Consider the following 18,966-nt stretch of genomic DNA (forward strand, 5'->3'; position numbering starts at 1 on the left):
ATGTCACACTTGGCCTTTTTTAAATACTTATTTACTTACTTACTCTCTTTACCATTTTGGTGAAATAAACGTTACCTACTTGTTCTGATAGCCATCTTTTTGGCTGCTGCCTGCAATTGAGGTAGAAGGTCATCAAAGGCCGAAATCTTAAAAAGATCTTGTGGGTACTCGACAGCTGTTGTTAACGATGAAAAATCATGGTCTTTGCCAACAGCAAAAATGAAAGGCAGGGCACCAGCTTCTAACAGCATGTTCTTGATTTCATCTAACGTTTGCTCGTCATCACTTGGGGTTTGTCTTCCAGCCGTAAACATTATAACCTAAAAACAGTAATAGCCACTTGCGACCTAAGTGTAACATTTTAACAATTTTTAAAACACTTACTATCGTTTTAACGACTACAATTTCCTGGTAATCGTTCACAGTTGACGCAGAGATGTAATTAACATCGTGCTCACGGCCAACGCGAGGCACAACACCGTATCACGTAACAACGTTATGGTACCATATGAAACACCGATCATTTCCAAACAGGATGTGGTCATTATTTTGACGTTATACGTTACCTTGGCAACGGGAAAGCCCAACAAAAACAAACTTTATTTTGGCTTTAGTTGCTTACAACACAAAAACGAACTCGCTGACTCCCATTTTTTTTATTGGTGGAAAGTGATCAAAAGGCCAAGCTGAAACTTTCTGCAAAGTTTAAAAAATTCTGTTCGACGGAATCAGAGCCACCTCAAAAAAATCGCAGATTTAAGGTGGCTCTACATCCACTCCACAGAATTTTTTCAACCACGGCACGTCACAATCATTCAAGAGATTGCGACGCCCGGGAAATTTGAAAACCAAAATAAGCGTTTTTGAAATTCCTTTATTTGAGAAAAAACGCTTCATTGAAAAAAAAATCGAACAATTTTGATTGTTCAGTGGAGGTTCCCTTTAAGTAAATTTATCAATAACACCTGAATATATCGGTATATTTAAACCCCATGCTTCTTGCTGTCACTTGTATCGTCGCATTAATTTTTTGTGGTTTACTTTTTGGAGCTCGCGCATCTCATAATATTTATATGTGGTTCCTTACACCATAATTTAGCAGGTCTTGTCGTATCCGAAGCCGAGTAACGCTATAGTTTTCACACATTTTGAGTTATGTAAACTATGGTCATTTGTTTTTTTTTTTCGGAAGTCAAGATGAAAGTGCTTGTTCATTTAGTTCGTAGAAATTCTTAACATAATAATAATAATAATAATAATAATAATAGGTATAATAACAGGTTATCGTACTTTGTAACCCTATTACTTTTCTCCTCGTTTTGCCACTATTATCATAAAATGTAAAACGCGTTTTTTTCTCAACCATGAATGTAAAATAGAGATTGTTATTGTTGTTGTTGCAGTGTGCAAGGTTTGCAACACAGAGTGAGAGTTCTTTACCTTTCTTTGAACATCAGGTCTAGCTTCCTTGAACAGATCAACCGCTTCTTCTAGAGCACGATCCATTCTCCTTTGACCTCCATAGAAAGATATATCATCCAAGGTGCGCTCGAACTCCCGCAGTAAGGTGTAATTACCCAGCGGTATTACCGTGAACGGATATGTGCTGTATGTTACCAGAGCTGCTCTTGACTTCTCTGGGCCAACGTCAAACAATCTGGCTAATTGTTTGACAACTGCTTTTTGTTTTTCGAAGTTTTGACGGCCAACATTTGTGGAGGCGTCCAAAATAAAAACAACTTCTGTCATGACATCAAAGACAGGTGGCCCTAAATGAGAACAAAAATAAAACAGACCGAGGAATGATATCAGACTGGCAGGTAACCTCTCCGAAAAGGTCTGATAGAGGCTTAGGTCGCGTTTACATGAGAGGAGGAATAATTTTCATCTCGGGATGAAATTCATTCTTGTTTACATGAGAACTTTCATCCCGGTCCTCAGCATGGGGATGAAATTTCAGTTCGGGGTGCAAAATCCATGTAAGCAAGACACACTTTTTCATCTCTGGCCGCGACCACATTTTTCTGAGCCTCAGTACAATTGACCAGCGGCGATTGAATATTCTGCGCATATACCAACGTCTCATTTTTTACCGACAGTTTTTATACTCCAATGAGTTCAGCACAAATGGATGCCATGTTTGTTTCTCCATGATAACTGGAGACCAAGAGCACGTGACTGTATAGCGGCCAATTTTGATTTTTGTTCCGCGACGAAACTGCTCACTGTTCATCCGGGATGAAATAATTTTATTCAGTGAGCATGCAAACAGTTCCAGCCAAATGACCAGACACCGAGACAAAACTCGGCCCGTGATAAAACCCCTCATGTAAACAGCGCCTAAGGGCATGTATTGGGGTCTCTTTCAGAACTGCTAAAGTATTCCTATTCAGAGATCTTATTGCGGATTCAACTCAGTTCCAAACGCTTACGAAGGCATGATTAAAATGTTACACATGTCTAACTTATTTCCACCACTCTATCCATAAATGCTGGGACATTAAAACAAAGAGACCTGAACCAGTCAAGCTCGACTTGCCTTTGTTTTAATGTCCCAGTGGGGTAATAATAATGAGCTTGCCCTCCAGCATGGCGGATTTTGTACCATGTGGTCGTTAGTTGCAAAAAGCCTATTGTCTTTCGAGTCCTAGATGGGAGTGCTACAATTGAGCAAGGGAACACTTGGTGACGCTTACAAAAATCTGCGTGCTTCTAATTGCGCACATGTCTGGACAAAATCTAAACATTTCAAGGACCATCTCATGGCATCTGCAAGAGCAGAATGTTCATGAGATCGGAGTTTCCTGAAATTAGAATCAGGGACGAATTTGAGGCGTTTCCGTCTTGGTGTCACTTTACCAACGAAACTAAATACTTGGACACACAACACAGGTTTGGTTTTAGTTATTTCGTTCTCGACAATTATAAATTAAAACAGAAAAATAAATTCTCAAATAGCGTGAGATGGAGACGCAATTCACTTTGTACAGTTTTCTAATGATACTTTTCTACCTATACCACAGAGGAAGGACCACAACACTATGAACTCCATGCCTACACTTTGCGAATAGTATGTGGGTTCTTTTACGTTGAAAAGGGACGTGATACGGGGCCTACGGTTTATCGTTCTTATCCGAGAAGACTAGCTATTCGCATACGTCATCACAAAGGCAGCACTTTCTTCTAAGTTAAGTTAAAGACCCTGAGTGTTGGGCCATCCGAGGTCTTTGATCCCGCCACATCACGAACAGTAGTCCGATGCTCAACCAACTGAGCCAGCCGGTCAGCCGTTAATTTTTCTCATAAGTGCTTCTGATTTCCAAAGTATTTTAAAAGCCAGACAGTCGAATCCACATACGATCATTTGATCAGAAGCGTAATCGACTGCACTTGCCAAGAAACGATTAATCACATTTATAATTCCACTGAAGGCATAATTTGTCCAACTCACCAAAGTACTGGATAACATGTTTGATGATCGGCTGTACTTCAAAGCGAAGGTCGGAAAACAAAGGAACACCAAAAATATCACCAGCACTGTCAACAAGAGGAATGAAAGCTGTGTAATCTGCTTCCCTCCCCACAGTAACGATTAAGATTGTCGCGCCCATATCCTTCAGTCGTTGAGCATGACTTTCCAAGGGTGTGTCACCGAAACCAACACTTTGCTTTCCACTAGTTACTAACACCACAATTTTCTGAACATTGGAACGTGCTTGGGCCACTAAAGTGGAGGCAGCGTCGAGAGCGAGATCGATGCGTCGAGCGCCACCTCTCCAAGGCTCTCTGTCCATCTTTTGACTGAAGTCTGTTGCAGCTTGGAAATCGGTGAAATTCAAAATGGTGCGAGTACTGGAGTAATAAGAAACGACAGACGCTCTGGACTTTCCTGGAGAGACATTCATGTACTTAGCCATTGATTTTACGAAGCTTTTTTCTTTGTTAAATCCGTCTGTTCCAACGGCGTTGGATGAATCAATGAGGAAAACGATGTCGACGTTGAGGTTAGCTGGTTTCGGTTCTGGAAAAAATCACGTACAATGAAAGAAAAAAAGATTATTTGAGAAAATTAGTATCCCACCAAAAAGCAAGTTTTGTAGGGTCTCCATGATATCTGCTCGACGTTTATTATGAAGTGAGTTTATACAGAGAATTGAGAGATCAGAAATTGATATCGGTCTCTCTACGTCAAAAGCTTGGCAATAACATGATGATTAGCGATGTTTATCAATGTTCACCTTGAAAGTAGAGAAATAGAGTTTCAGGATATAATTAAGTCCTAAAAATTTAATCGTAATTCAGAAAATCTCTTAACCAAGCCATATTCAGTTGTAGATTAGGAAGTTTATGAGAACGGTAGAATCGAATTCTCTCCACACGTGAGCCTATGAAGAAATAATTGGTGGAATAAATTTTTTTGGAACGTATTCTTTTATTCGCCCTCACAGCTCGGAAAGTTTACTACAAGGGTACTACAACAAGTTGCAAAATTGTTGAGACACTTTCATTGAAAAAATACCTTTTCTAAGCAATACCCACCGTATCTAGAATTTAAACCTTTCCCACTTCCCGGGGTGCAGGGATGGCGCAGTGGCGAGAGCACTCGCCTCCCACCAATGTGGCCCGGGTTCGATTCCCAGACTCGGCGTCATATGTGGGTTGAGTTTGTTGGTTCTCTACTCTGCACTGAGAGGTTTTCTCCGGGCACTCCAGTTTCCCCTCTCCTCAAAAACCAATATTTGACTTGATTTACTTTCATGGTTCATTTCAGTTTACAGTGTCCCCAATTAGCGCTCTGGCGCTAGAACGACAAGACACTTAAATAAAGTTCCTTTCCTTTCTTTCCTTTCCTTCCCCTCTCCCCCTTTCAAAGTTGACGGTTTAGGATTGCAACAATTTTTTTGTCTTGCTAGCAACACTGATAAGGGTGGGGAGGCTGCAGTGTGATAGATAGTAGGTAAATTAATAACGCCCTAAGAAGGTTAAGTGTCTCCATTATTGTTGCAACTTGTTGTAGCATCACAGTTATCTCCGTACCGCTAGCTTTCTTGATATATCTTGCGATGTCATAGACACGGAGAGGAAGGTCATCAAACGAATTCACAGGCAGGACATCTGCCGAAGTATTCTCCGGATCGTGGGCAATCGCCACGACAAAGTTATGAGCTCCCAGGTTTTCTAAAGACTCCATTGCAACTTCAACAGATACGTTATCAAGGCTGCTCGAATCTCTCCCTGAAGTGACTAGGATAACAATATAAGGCACGCCTCGGCGACCACCAGCCAGGATTTTGGACGTTTCTCCTAAGGCAAGATCAATTCTGCGCGAACCTAAGAAAAAAAGAGAAGAGATGAAGTAAGCCCTTTTAAACTTGTTGCCTCTTCTAGATAAAAATAGACCTTTCGTTAGAATTCCCTTTAATCAACAGGGGAAAGAATGGTTACATGTATGTAAATATAATTATAATAAAAACCCGAAATTCTTTGACAAGAAAGTGCTTGAGGAGGGGAACGCACTCATGGAAAAAGTTGCTTCACAAAAAGGTGCAAATTCCAAGAAATTCACGTGATTAAATTTTTGTGCTTATTGTTGAAATTTTCATAATTCAAATTTCTCGAGGCCGTACTGAAAATGATTAAATTAGATGACTCCCAAAGAATTCTACAGAAACACGCCCTCTGTAACTTTAAACCTCTGACATGTCTGACATTACACGTCTAAAATGTGCAACAACAGCAAGTAATCGATTTCACGAATTCAGTGACTGACCTCCAATGGCCCTCCCCTGGTCCAGACGAATATTGAAGCCATCCAGGGTTCGATAATCACCAAATCTAATTTCGGTATTTAGGCTGGAGCCAAAGAAAACCACCGCTGCTCTTGATGACTCAGAAGAAACATTCAAGAGCTTGGCCAAGGACTTGACAAACTGTTTTTCTTTAACAAGGTTGGTCTGTGTTACGAAGCTTGAAGAATCGACAAGGAACACTATGTCGGCGTCAACTTCAATCTGTTGTTGCTCTGCAGGGCGAAACAGATAATAGTCTATGAATGATGAACTTTGACTGAAGACTTATCTTAAGCACGAGAAAAACAAATAATTGAAAATTGAGTTCTGGTTTTAAGGAGTAGAGAAACGTTTTCCCATTACAATCCAACCCGGACGAAAAATAATTTATTTCCGTCTCATTTTTTGCCACTCAACAATGCTTCAACATGTGTAATTAAAAATGATTCCCTTGTTTGTAGTCCGCGTTATTGATAAGGTGGACGAAACTGTAGCATTCTTAAGGTTTCTAAATCATTGATACAAAGACGTTTTTATTTTTGAGAGTTGACACAGCCCCTTTAGCGAAAGCTTTTCTGGGAAGAGTAAACACCAACAAAGTTAAGCCAGATAAAACACAAATTACAGCAATGGAACCTGCTTCGCGTTGGTGGAACGTGTGATCAGCTTTACCCACTGCGCTTAATTTAATAAGCTGCTTACATTTAAAAAAAGGCCAAAAATGCCAGGTGAGGGAAGAAGGCGACTACGTCCAGGGCATGGGTTCGAACCTAAAGAGCTGAGGATGATAGTGGATGGTGTCACTCTACAGCGTCGCACCGGTATCGCGAGGTCACGGGTTCAAACCCAGTTGAAAACCTGAATTTTTCAGGCTTCTCTACGCAGTTGCTGAAATTGCGTTCATAACTGCGTTCATGACTACAGCTTCACTTGATATTTGGAAGAATGGTTAGCATTGGTTTGATCCGTAGAATTATCTGGCAGGGAGTACACGCCTTAACTAAATGACTGGATACGCCAGACACCGCCTATGAATTACATTGTTACGACATGACGAATTTCAAGTGTTGGATTGAATGTAGCAGTTACTTATTTTACACGCCTTCTACTTTTTAAGTCAAAGATGACTTAAAAGGCAAAATATAGTCCCCACAAATCCTCTGATATATTAGCCCATTTCTTAAGGAAAAAAAAGTTAAAAAGGAACCTTACTTGATCTTTCCGCAATTGGCCTAGGTATCTCAATAGTCTTCGACGACAAATCTTCAAACGAAGATGCATAAAAAACGTTCCTTGGATCTTCTACGACAGTATCAAGTTCCCGCTTGTTAGGATCGCTGCCAATGGCAACCACGAAGGTATGAACTCCTAGATCACGTAACGGCCCTACAGCGCTACTAAGGAGGTCTGATGCGTTAGGGGACTGCTTTCCGGCCGTTAAAAGGATCGCAACCTTTGAAACATTTCTCCGGGCTGATCTCATTATCGCTGCAGCATTTTGCAGAGCTAAATCCATTCTTCGTGATCCATCCATATAATTCGCACTTTCCACGGCGAGTTTAAAATCGTGTAAGTCTGTGAATTCTTCCAAGGATATTGCGACCTCATTTTTGGAACCATACACTATAATAGACCCTCTGGACTTCTCTGATCCCACATTCAAAGTCCTGGCCAAAGATTTGACAAACTTCTTCTCTAACTGGAAGTTGATGGATGTAACAGAACTTGAGGAGTCAATCAAGAATACAACATCGGCCATTATGTCTTCTGGTTTGGGCGCTTTAAAAAATGACAATGATTGAACTTTCAGAGTATGTTATTTGCAAGTAACACATTTAAATATACTTTTAAATCCTTAATTATTTTTATCAAGAGTTCTTTTTAGTGAAAGACGAAAACGATCAAGATAGACGCTATCCCACTTCCATCATGTAATTGACCTTCAATGCACTTTTCCCCGCCATCCTCCTGCCGCCCCCAAAATCCTAAAAATACAGAAGCCAAACTACCAATGAAAAGTTCTGATGATCTCATTTCACTTCTCCGAAATCACTAGAAAGTAGAGATGAAAGATGTTCGCAAGCTATTCACTGTACTTCGTGGTTCCCTCGTTTTCTTTATTGATGCCGATGTTAAATCGTAATTAAGTTAATCGCGGTAAAGTAGACCATAGAAAAGAAGTTAATCTCAATAAAGTATAGAGTGTTTTCACGTGATGTCACGGCAACCATATTGGTGTACCTAAACAAAGGAATGGCGGCCATGATGGTGTACCAAACTGATCCTCCGGGAATTTAACTCTTTTTTTATGTTTCAGTGATCCAATATCGCTGCTAGTCACGTGAGTGAAAACGCTCCATACTGTAGAAGAGATGCATTTAATCGATGTTGCGTCGGGGATACTTGGAAAATATTAAGAGTACATCGAACCTATGATCTTCCGATTTCTTGCTTGGATAGCCTACCACTAAACTATTGGGGAATCTTTGCTTTCATTTTTTGCCTCATCAGCAAATGGAAATCGTTTTCTCATTAATCAGTCAGGCGAAAATAATGTACTGAATAGGCCGAATTCATAAATGGCGGTCCAAAAAAATATCCTTTTGTTCATGTGCCAATTAGACTCACTAGTCTCTTTTGCGTGGACAAAATACAAAAGAAAAGTTGCTTTAGAACGAGGCTAGTGAGTCTAATTAGCACATAAAAAAAAGAATATTGTTGACCTCCATTTTTGCATTCGATCTATAGAGTGTTTTCACTCACGTGACCAGTAACCTTGTTTTTCCACCGAAACAAAAGAAAACGTTTGCATGACAATGGAGCTAAACTCCCGGAGGATTAGTTGGGTTACACCAACATGGCCGCTGTTCCATTGTTTCGGTACACCAACAGAAAAACCTTAAATAACAATAACCACAACCAGGTTTTCTGAGACCATGAGACTGAGCACCCCCAGCAAACCATTTTTTAACGAAAACCGCTGGTCAGCAACCTGATTTAGTATTTCATTGGTGTTTATATAATAGAGCGTTTTCACATGACGTCACGGCGGCCATGTTGGTGCTCCAAAACAAAAAAATGGCAGCCATGATGGTGTACCGAACTAATCCTCCGGGAATTGAACTCTATTTTTATGCAAATTCTTTCTTCTGTTTCAGTACTCCAATATGGCTGCTTGTCACGTGAGTGAAAACGCTCTATAAACAGAATATTACATGGCCACTTGGAGATACGAATTTCTCTTCTCGTGTTGAAAAATATTTCACTCGTTCGCCGCGCTCACTCGTGAAATATTCTTCAACACGATAAGAGAAATTTCGTATCTCCGCGCGGCCATGTAATATCCTCTATATCCTTGAAAATTTGAACCCGATATACTAGATAATCTCTGAGCGATGATGCTTTGAAAATTCGAAATTTTACAAAGAATGTAAAGGGGTCATTTGCGCCTTTGCTTCCAAAAAATATACCAGTTTTTGATGACTAATAATTGGCTTGTTATCCAAGCCCAGGTACTTAACAACGTTTAACAAGTTCTTTTACCTTTTCAAGTCAATTTGTAAATAGCATGATGCCTTCTATGAGTAAACTGGTATGTTAATGTGGCAAAATGTAAACAATGTCGTCAGCACAGATCCCCCTGAGAGCGAGGCTAGCCGAGTAAATTTTGAAAAAATGCATTTCATAAAATTCAGAATTCACTACTTGCACAAATCCCACAATACACCTCTTTTACCTCCCAGAAATCTGCATAGGCATTGTTTTCGACTTCTCTTGGTACATTTTCATGTCCCTAGAGAAATTGCAAACAATGGTTATGAAACAGTTTTGGAGGCTAATAGAGGTGTATTATGGAATTGTGCAAGCAATGAATGCTGGAAAAATTTTTCAGCGTTGATGATCATGAAGTGACCAAAACTGGTGAGCACTAGTTTCGATACACCTTATGAGAAATTTAAAAAGTGGAGTCCCAGTTCTTTCTTATTCGATTGCACTCAGATATCGATTATGCACCGATCCAATCACCTGATTTATCCGCTATAGCCTCTCCGAGATTCTTAGCATATGATGACAGTACATCGAAAGACAGTACTTCGAACAGATCATCCGGAGAAGAAACCGCAGTGCTAAGTTCCTGTTTGTTGTATTGTTGCCCTATCGCCACCACTAATGAGTCAGCATCAAAGCTTCGGAGCTGTTTAAAGGCGGACGTTAATGAAGTACCACTAGGTATCTGTCTTCCTGTCGTCAGTAACACAGCAATCTTCGACACGTTTTTTCTGGCTGAATTAAAAACTCTTGCAGCTGATTGTAATGCAAGGTCCATTCTCCTGTACGGTCCGCCGATCAATGGTATCTCGTCGACAGAATACTCAAATTCATCAAAGGTGTTGTAACCGTCGAAACGCACTGCGAGCATCGTTGTCCCACTATATATAATAACTGCCACTCTTGATTTCCCAGATGTTATATTCACTAGGCGTGCTAGGTATTTGATGAATTCCTTTTCTTTTTCGAAGTTTTCCTCACTTACAGAGGATGAAGAGTCCATCATGAACACGATATCGGCTGTTACGTCGACGGGACGAACCTTTCCGGCTAAGAAAGAAAGAAAAAAAAAACATAAAAAGGGCTAAAGCATCAATGATGGCTGACTCGTGGAGGGAGGAATATCTCAGCATTACGAGGATGATAACACTTTTTGTTTGCCTTACAGGTTGAAATTTCGGTTCGAGAAAATGCTTAATGTTCCAGGTTTGTAAATAGCCCCAGCGATTTCAGAGATGCTTTTCGCCTCCGTCTCAAAACGAGTGCTGGAGCGAAACCATTCAAATGAAAATGAGTCGTGAATTGCCAAATTAATTTCCATTTAAATGGTTCGGCTCCAAGACTTGGGGTATTCTCTCGTTGTTATTGGCTAAATTATGTTTTTACATCCTCGGTCATGAAAATGATACTTTTGTTTGTTTTATGCGTCATACATACTCTAAGATCTTTCCAGCGAAGTGCTTTATGGTTTAGGATTTATATACCGCACATATCACGACGGTAAGAGGTTTACATTTCTTTCTCTCGGGTGAGATTGAACGTCAGCTTGTAATGGCGCTTCTGGCTGCCGCTACATTTGATCTCACCTACCCACCCAACCACGTGAGGGCAGACCACAACACCGGGGTCTTGCTCCTACTCTTTTCGAACGGTGTTTTGGTTCTTTAGAGTCCCCCAGTGTTGACCAAAAGGAAAGAGAAGAGACCTACGGTTTATAGTCCTTATCCGAGAAGACTTGAAAGTCTAACCATTTGCGGTGTAGGTTACAAAGGCAGCACTTTTAAGACCCTGAGTGTTGGTCAGGTCGGAGTCAAACTCACGACCTCCCATATGGCAGCCCGGTGTTCAACCAACTGAACCACAGGTGCCAGGTAGCCTGCAAGCAAACTAGGCTACGATCTTACCACCTCTCGACCGGGAAGATCTTATATCTAGCAAGATCGAAGGGCTCAGATCTAGAGCAACATTTTGCATTTGAACTTAATACAGAAAACCATTGGGTTAAGATGAGACTTCTTTTAGAATCAACTCGTTGTACAGGGGTTTTCCTCTAAGGCGACACTGAATGTGTATTAAGCAAAAGTGATTTGCATTTGGACACTGACAAACAACTTGGATCGTGGTGATAGTAATGGTAATGGTAATGAAATTTATATAGCGCATTTTCTATTGACATATTCAAATGCGGTTTACAAGCAAGTGATGTATGGGTGAGATCGGACATCAGCATATATAGGCGCCGCTGGCAGCCACTATCAGTCCATTAGCGATCTCACCCAGCACATGAATGAATGAAATGAGGCCTGACCACAACAACGGGAGCTCCATGCCCTACTCTTTACGAATAGCGTGTGGGTTCTTTTACGTCCCACTGGGTTGTCAGACGGGGCCTACGGTTTATAGTCCTTATCCGAGAAGACTTGAAAGTCTTAACCATTTGCGGATGTAACTACAAAGGCAGCACTTTCTCCTCAGTTATTTTAAGACCCTGAGTGTTGGTCCGACCGGAGTCGAACTCGCGACCTCCCGCATGGCAGCCGATAGTCAACTAACGTTCGATTGAACGAAAAGAAAAGAAAACTTTTGCATAACAATGAAGTTCAATTCCCGGGGGACTGGGTCGGGGTACCGAAACGGCGGCGGTGACGTCGTGTGAAATCCGAGAATTCATTACAGAGATTTATCATATCGTTTACTGCATACGGCAAGTGGCAAAGGAACTTGTTTGATTTCAGTTCATTCCATGCCTGATATCCACAGCTTTCAAAAAACTTCTCGAAAGAGAAAGCGAAGTTAGAACATGAGAAAATTCATGATCTTTTGGCCTGCGGCAGCCTGCCTTTTTCGCGTTTGCAGTTTCACGTGGATGTAAAGCTAAACCGCTCTGAACGAAATGATATATGAAATGAATCATTTATTGAACTGCGGATATGAAAGCAAGTGATGCTATGACCTCGCAGTTATGAACGAAATTTCAGCAATTGCGTGGAGAAGCCTGAAAAATTCAGGACTTTAACGTTGAAGTCCTGAAATTTTCAGGCTTCTCCACGTAATTGCTCAAATTGCGTTCATGACTGCGAGTCATAGCTTCACTTGACTAAATCTCTCTACTGCTCGTGCGACGGAATGTAATGCGGGAACTGTTAAGGCATCGAAATTGTCTTTGAAGCATTGTAATCTTGTTGTCTAGCCACATCTTCTAAGAGACAAACGAAGACAAGTTCAAGAAAACTTTCATTTCGTACGTAGCTCACAATAAAAATCAAGCGTGCCCATCAGTAACGTATCTAGTACCTAATTTTATCTATCGTCTTCATTCTTAGAAAAACATCTCAAAGAAATATTTCTAAGCTCACCACGAATGATGTCCTTTCCGATGGGCAGGGCTTCCCTTTTGAGGAACTCGATAGAACCAACTTGATAGATATTTTGAAAATCAGTGACACTAGGCCTTAGCTCTTCCCCACTGGGTTCACTGCCAATAGCTACTATATAAACTTCAGCACCAGCCTCTTTTGCGGCCTTGCCAGAATCCTTAAGCTGCTCCCCTCGGTACCCCAACGCCTGTCTTCCAGCGGTCAATAACACAATGATATGACGCCCTGGAGATTTCTCCTGCTGAAGGAGATCTTTTGCAGTAGTCAAGGCTACGTCCATTCTTCGGGAGCCACTTAAAAGCTGCAGAGAATCAACTTCCTCATCAAATTCATTCAACGACCTGTAACCGATAAGCTTCTTTGACGACACTGTGGACGAACCGTACGGTAAGACTGCCATCTTTGAGTTCATTAATGGGATCTGAAACGCTCGAATCAAGGACTTCACAAAGTTTTTCTCTTTTGCCAGGTCCCGTGGAGTGATGGCGATCGAGGTGTCCACAAGGAATATGACATTGACTGGGTTTTTGTCTGCAAGTTCAAAATGTGCAATGTGTTAATTGTTTGCGTCTAATTAACTACAATGATTGCATAGCTAACGCGGCTTAGATACATCACAAAACGTTATTTGTACAGTAAAATTAATGAAAGCAAGTTTTCTGCATGAGAACACTGAATAATAAAGTGAGTGCCTTTCTTATTTCGGTACGACCTCACACCTGCTAAGGACGCCCTAATAACGCAATGAACTTCTCTTCATTCTTCTATCTTCTTTCCGTTCTTTAGTGCCTCAAATTGTTTAGGGAGATGGCAGTTCATATACGGAAAAGAAAACATTGACTGCGTACCGGCTGTTTAATGAAAGACTGTAAAGGGTTTCTAGGATAAGTGGGTAACAAGGCATCTGGGTAAGATGTTTGGTGTCTAACGCAGCCGACGGCGTCATATTGATAACTAAAGAGTAAATCACCAGTGCTTACCAGTATTGTTTACAATGTAGTTCGCTATGGGCCATGACCGTCCAGCAAGATTCTCGAAATTCGGCACTTTGAGTATGTCACTAGAGTTGTCCACAAGGGATAACAATTCTCGCTCGTCGATTCGTGAAGTAATAGCAACGATAAACAATTTGGCTTTAAGCTTCACTAGTGGGTTTACTGCTTTGGCCAGTGAACTTGTTGGCGAACTTTGACGGCCTGCTGTAAGTAAAATAACGACTTTGGGGACTCCGCTTCTTGCATTCTTTAAAACAGTCGCTGCTTCTAACAATCCGAGGTCCATTTTTCTTACCGATCCTAAGTAAGGTTGGCTATCGACCGCCGTGTCGAATATTGTTGAGTTTGAATAATCGTCAAATTTGATTACAGTGCTCGCCACATTGCTGTAGATAACTACTGATGCACGGGATTTGTCGGGATTGAGGTTTAGATTTTTGGCCAATGACTTAACAAAGTCTTTTTCCATGTCGTAGTTTTGCATATCTACTTCCAACGAAGAGTCGACAACGAAGACGATATCAGCCAAAATTTCCAAGGGTCTCTCTGTTTTTCCTGGAGAATTAAACCAAATTGTCATCAATTATCGCTGAGATCTCACTGTGACACACACTGTATAAATGGTGAAAATCACCCAATCATTCTTGTTCGTTGTAGCCAACCATAACATCCCATTATTGGATTATCATATGGTGCTTTTTCGAACCTTCTGAATACTCTGGTGTTTGGCTTGTTTTCCTTCATTAGGTGGCTACAAGAGTATTACATACAAACTTAATTGACTAATTTATAAATCTTTGATCAAAGCGACCCACCCCCCCCCCCCCTCCCTCCATGGCGGCTTTTGAGAGCCAATAAAGTTCAATCAACGAAAAGACAGAACAGACCAACAACAACTGTTAAGAACCCCAACTAGCCGAAGGTAGACCTATTAATTCTTTGCAAGTGCAGCAGAGAAGCTTCCAAGACGAAATTAAACCAGTAGTCAGAATGGTCTTGAACCCGGGATCTCCAGATCTCAAGGCAAGCGCCCTAAACACAGGGCCACACTTCTCCTTGCTGCATTACGCTATGAAACAAACCACACTGACCCTCACGACTTTAATCAAAGTTCAGAAAGCAATTTAAGGGAAAAAAGTAAAGGCTGAACTACCTGTTGGTGTAGGAGTCGGCGTTGGTGACGGCGTCGACGTCGACATTGTGATTGTTGACGTCGGGGTTACGCTTGCCGTTGTCTTCTGGAGTGCTAAGATATCAAGAAAATGTTTTTTTGTTGTAGTTTATTACTTTATCATTCAATTCGGTATAACCATATCCATAGTGAAGTTGTTGGGTAATGAATAGTTCATACGGCACAAGAATGGCTCTAAAAAAAGTAAAAGAGTTTTTGCAGCCTTGAACGCGAAAGTAAATTCAGTTGAAGGGAAGTAAAAAGAAATGAAATTAATCATACTTACTGGTTCCTTTTACTTTTCTGGTTTTCATACAACACAGTTTCTTTTTAAGGGTTAATAGACTAACAAAGCGCAGCTGTTTAAAATATGACACGTTCAGGCTTTTAGTTAAAGAATCTAAAGCTTTATAAATCTTTGATCAGAGCCCCCCCCCCCCCCCCCCCCTTCCCATGGCGGCTTTTGAGAGCCAATAAAGTTCAATCAACGAAAAGACAGAACAGACCAACAACAACTGTTAAGAACCCCAACTAGCCGAAGGTAAATCTATTAATTCTTTGCAAGTGCAGCAGAGAAGCTTCCAAGGCGAAATTAAACCAGTAGTCAGAACGGTCTTGAACCCGGGATCTCCAGATCTCAAGGCAAGCGCCCTAACCACAGGGCCACACTTCTCCTCGCTGCATTACGCTATGAAACAAACCACACTGACCCTCACGACTTTAATCAAAGTTCAGAAAGCAATTTAAGGGAAAAAAGTAAGGCTGAACTACCTGTTGGTGTAGGAGTCGGCGTTGGTGACGGCGTCGACGTCGACGTCGACATTGTGATTGTTGACGTCGGGGTTACGCTTGCCGTTGTCTTCTGGAGTGCTAAGATATCAAAGAAAATGTTTTTTTGTTGTAGTTTATTACTTTATCATTCAATTCGGTATAACCATATCTATAGTGAAGTTGTTGGGTAATGAATAGTTCATACGTCACAAGAATGGCTCTAAAAAAGTAAAAGAGTTTTTGCAGCCTTGAACGCGAAAGTAAATTCAGTTGAAGGGAAGTAAAAAGAAATGAAATTAATCATACTTACTGTTCCCTCTTACTGTGCGGGTGGGCATAGAATACAGTTTCTTATTAAGTGTTAATAGACTAACAAAGTCCAGCTACTTAAAATATGACACGTTCGGGCTTTTAGTTAAAGAATCTAAAGCTTTATAAATCTTTGATCAGAGCTGAAGTTTGGAGCCGTGGTTCGCGAAAAAGAAACCACCCATAACGGGCACTATGGCCTTCTTTTTGAATTTACTTCATCGCGAGAAAACGTGCATATTTATGGAAGAATTCGTGTAGAAGAGACTTTGAACAGACCGTATTCATAAATGGCGGCCGATAAATTATTTTTTTGTTTATAGAGTGTTTTCATGTGACTTAACGGCGGCCATGTTGGTGTACCCAACTAATTCTCCGGAAATTGAGCTCTATTGTCATGCAAAACGTTTTTTTTGCTTCGGTATAACAACACCGTTACTGATCACATGAGTGAAAACCCCCTATATGCTAATCAGACCAATTAGCCTCGTCCTAAAGCATTGGACAAAAGAATAATTTTTTGGCCGCCATTTATGAATGTGACATATTGCTGGCGTACAAAAACGTGACCGTACCAGTGATAATGTGATCTCGTATAGGCTTCACGTTGGAGCTCAGGAGTTGGAAAGAAGCTACCTCCAGTATATCTTCTTTTCTGTTAACAACTGGTGTTACCTCAGACTTATTTACTTGAGTGCCAATAGCTATGACGTAAATCTCAACGTCAATTGCTCTTAAACGTTCCACGGCTCTGATTAAAGGTTTGCTGCCTTCATATTGTGGTCCGGCTGTTAACACCACTACAATTTGCCGAACACCCGATCTGCTGTTATCAAACACTGTGGAAGCCATTTCTAGGGCCTTGTCCATTCGTCGATTTCCATCGATACGAGAGAGGCCCTCCAAAATGGCTTGAAGTGATTCCGGTGTCTGTAGTATTCCTAGTCTTACAGCGAGTCTAGGATACTTGGCATAAAGAACGACGGCAACTCGAGAATTTCGGGGAGAAAGATTGAGACCTTCAGAAAGACGACTGATAAATGTTTTCTCTCTGTCAAAGCTGTCTTCAGTAACACCAGATGAGGAGTCGACGAGGAAAACAATGTCAGCTTTAAAGTCTCCTTTTAAATATGATACTATAATGAAAATATATACCAGTTAGTAATGCAATTGTCTTCTTGGTAATAGTCTTAATGTGTGCTTTTTAATGGGAAACCAATTCATAATTCTGGAAAGAATAGGCGAGTACATTGGTCTCTCTGCTTATTTTTGATCGAATAGAGCTATGATGAAGACAAGGCGAAGGACTAAAAGAAGTGGTTTTGCCGCGGTGCGGGGGGAAGGAATAGTGGGGGGGGGGGGGGGGGACGGGTAAGTAGTGGGGATCTTAGTGCGAGTAAGACCCTAGAAACCCTAGAAAACGAATCAGTATTTATCATTACACGAATTTAGGTTCCCCCAGTCTCTTTCATGATCGCGTTTTACGCCTGGTACGTACTAGGGTCTTTCCAGTGAAGGTACTTTACATGCTTTTCTATCCTCTTATGTAGGAAAATTCCCACACATTATGAATCATAATGTCAGGGCCAAATCCAAATTTTGTTTGCCTGTAAACTGTGGACAGGAATAAATAGCTCCCTGGTGATTCGTCTGCAAGGCGATGTTTCCATAATGGTGACTGAAATAGGAGTGAATTTATTCAATTGGAAATTGCCTCTGTCCAAACCTAATAGCTACTTCTCAAAGAGGAGTTTTGAGTTTATGGTCAAGTGATTGGGAAAGCGAAGCTTGAAAACTAGTGAAAGTCCATTCAAACAGTAGATATCATTGCCGTTGAAGAAGAAAATGGGAGTCAATGACGAGCTTCAAAGTGGCTTAATTAATTAGGAGAGCATTGTTTGGATTGATATTACAAATCAGCTACATATTTCATTATGTGCCGAAAAGTTGCTATCGAAACGAAATATATATATATATATATAGTGAGAATAAAAGCAGTTTACCCAACGATGAACTCCCAGTAAGAGGATCCAGAGGATACGTGTCTCTCCGTAAATCTGTAGATAGGTATAATAAAACGACGAAGAGACAAACTCTTGACAGTTCCAGCGTTTAATCGACGTTTCGGCCTTCGGCCTTCGGCCTTCTTCAGGATAGTTTAAAAGTTAAAAATTAAAAAAGCTATATACAATGGTTGTGAGTGGCAGAGTTACGGGCTTTTATATAGTACACAAAAAATGGAAATTAAGGTTATGTAACAAAAGAAAAGTCTTAATTACAAGCTAGGCAAAACAAAAAACAATTGATAAAAAGGAACAAACAGACTAATTAGATAAATCGTGTTATTACGTAACAAACCCCCTATTGAGGGCCGCTGAGTGAATGTGCGGGTCAATGTCATAACAAGGTCCTCAGAGAGGGCCCCTAAACAATGTAATAGATTCCCAATAGAAAGCCCCTGAATGAAAAACCAAACACAAACATAACAGAATCCCCCAATAGAGTTTTTGAACAAAGACAACAACGACTAAGTGAAGGCTAACAAAACAAAAGGGCAAGATTACAAACTGGAAACATTCAAAGCTAGATGGGAGCTAACGAGGTCCTACAGACAGCAAAAATTACGATGATTACAAATTTGGGCTGAAAAGAATTTACACTACAATAGAGACAAAGTCAACTGTTGTAGCAGATACGATTTTTGGATTTGAATTCACGCCTTTTGTTAAGACCGTGTGGATATAATGAAAAGAGTTGTGAGGTCCAATATGCTTCTCTGGTGAGGAGCAGTTGTTCAAGATGGGTGGCATTTTTGTGGTTTACAATTTGTTCGATAATAATAAAACTAATTTGACAAATTTGATGCTCAAAAGAATTATAATGGACCGCCAGCTCACATGTTCTTCTGTTCTTAAGCATTGATGATTTATGGTTACGAAAACGAACCTTGAATTCTGTTGAAGTGGAGCCCACGTACTGCTTTTTGCATTTGTTACAAGCAGCCA

The 18,966-nt window shown here is 40.7% G+C and overlaps 1 protein-coding gene across 2 annotated transcripts in view; it reads right to left on the reverse strand.

Moving 5' to 3' along the window:
- LOC138037560 (uncharacterized) overlaps window positions 1-18,966 on the reverse strand; it is a 91,291-nt gene that overhangs the window by 35,475 nt on the left and 36,850 nt on the right. For both annotated transcript variants that reach the window (XM_068883473.1, XM_068883469.1), the window contains exons 18-29: window positions 16,537-17,097; window positions 15,653-15,751; window positions 14,864-14,956; window positions 13,696-14,265; window positions 12,695-13,246; window positions 9,816-10,388; window positions 7,002-7,568; window positions 5,771-6,022; window positions 5,038-5,331; window positions 3,452-4,021; window positions 1,441-1,769; window positions 80-320 (exon numbers count right to left, since the gene is read on the reverse strand). In XM_068883473.1, the coding sequence (XP_068739574.1) occupies window positions 80-320; window positions 1,441-1,769; window positions 3,452-4,021; window positions 5,038-5,331; window positions 5,771-6,022; window positions 7,002-7,568; window positions 9,816-10,388; window positions 12,695-13,246; window positions 13,696-14,265; window positions 14,864-14,956; window positions 15,653-15,751; window positions 16,537-17,097 (4,701 nt within the window). The remainder of the gene's footprint in view (window positions 1-79; window positions 321-1,440; window positions 1,770-3,451; window positions 4,022-5,037; window positions 5,332-5,770; window positions 6,023-7,001; window positions 7,569-9,815; window positions 10,389-12,694; window positions 13,247-13,695; window positions 14,266-14,863; window positions 14,957-15,652; window positions 15,752-16,536; window positions 17,098-18,966) is intronic.

Source organism: Montipora capricornis, chromosome 1, assembly GCF_036669925.1.
Source record: "Montipora capricornis isolate CH-2021 chromosome 1, ASM3666992v2, whole genome shotgun sequence".
In the NCBI taxonomy this organism is placed as follows: domain Eukaryota; kingdom Metazoa; phylum Cnidaria; class Anthozoa; order Scleractinia; family Acroporidae; genus Montipora; species Montipora capricornis.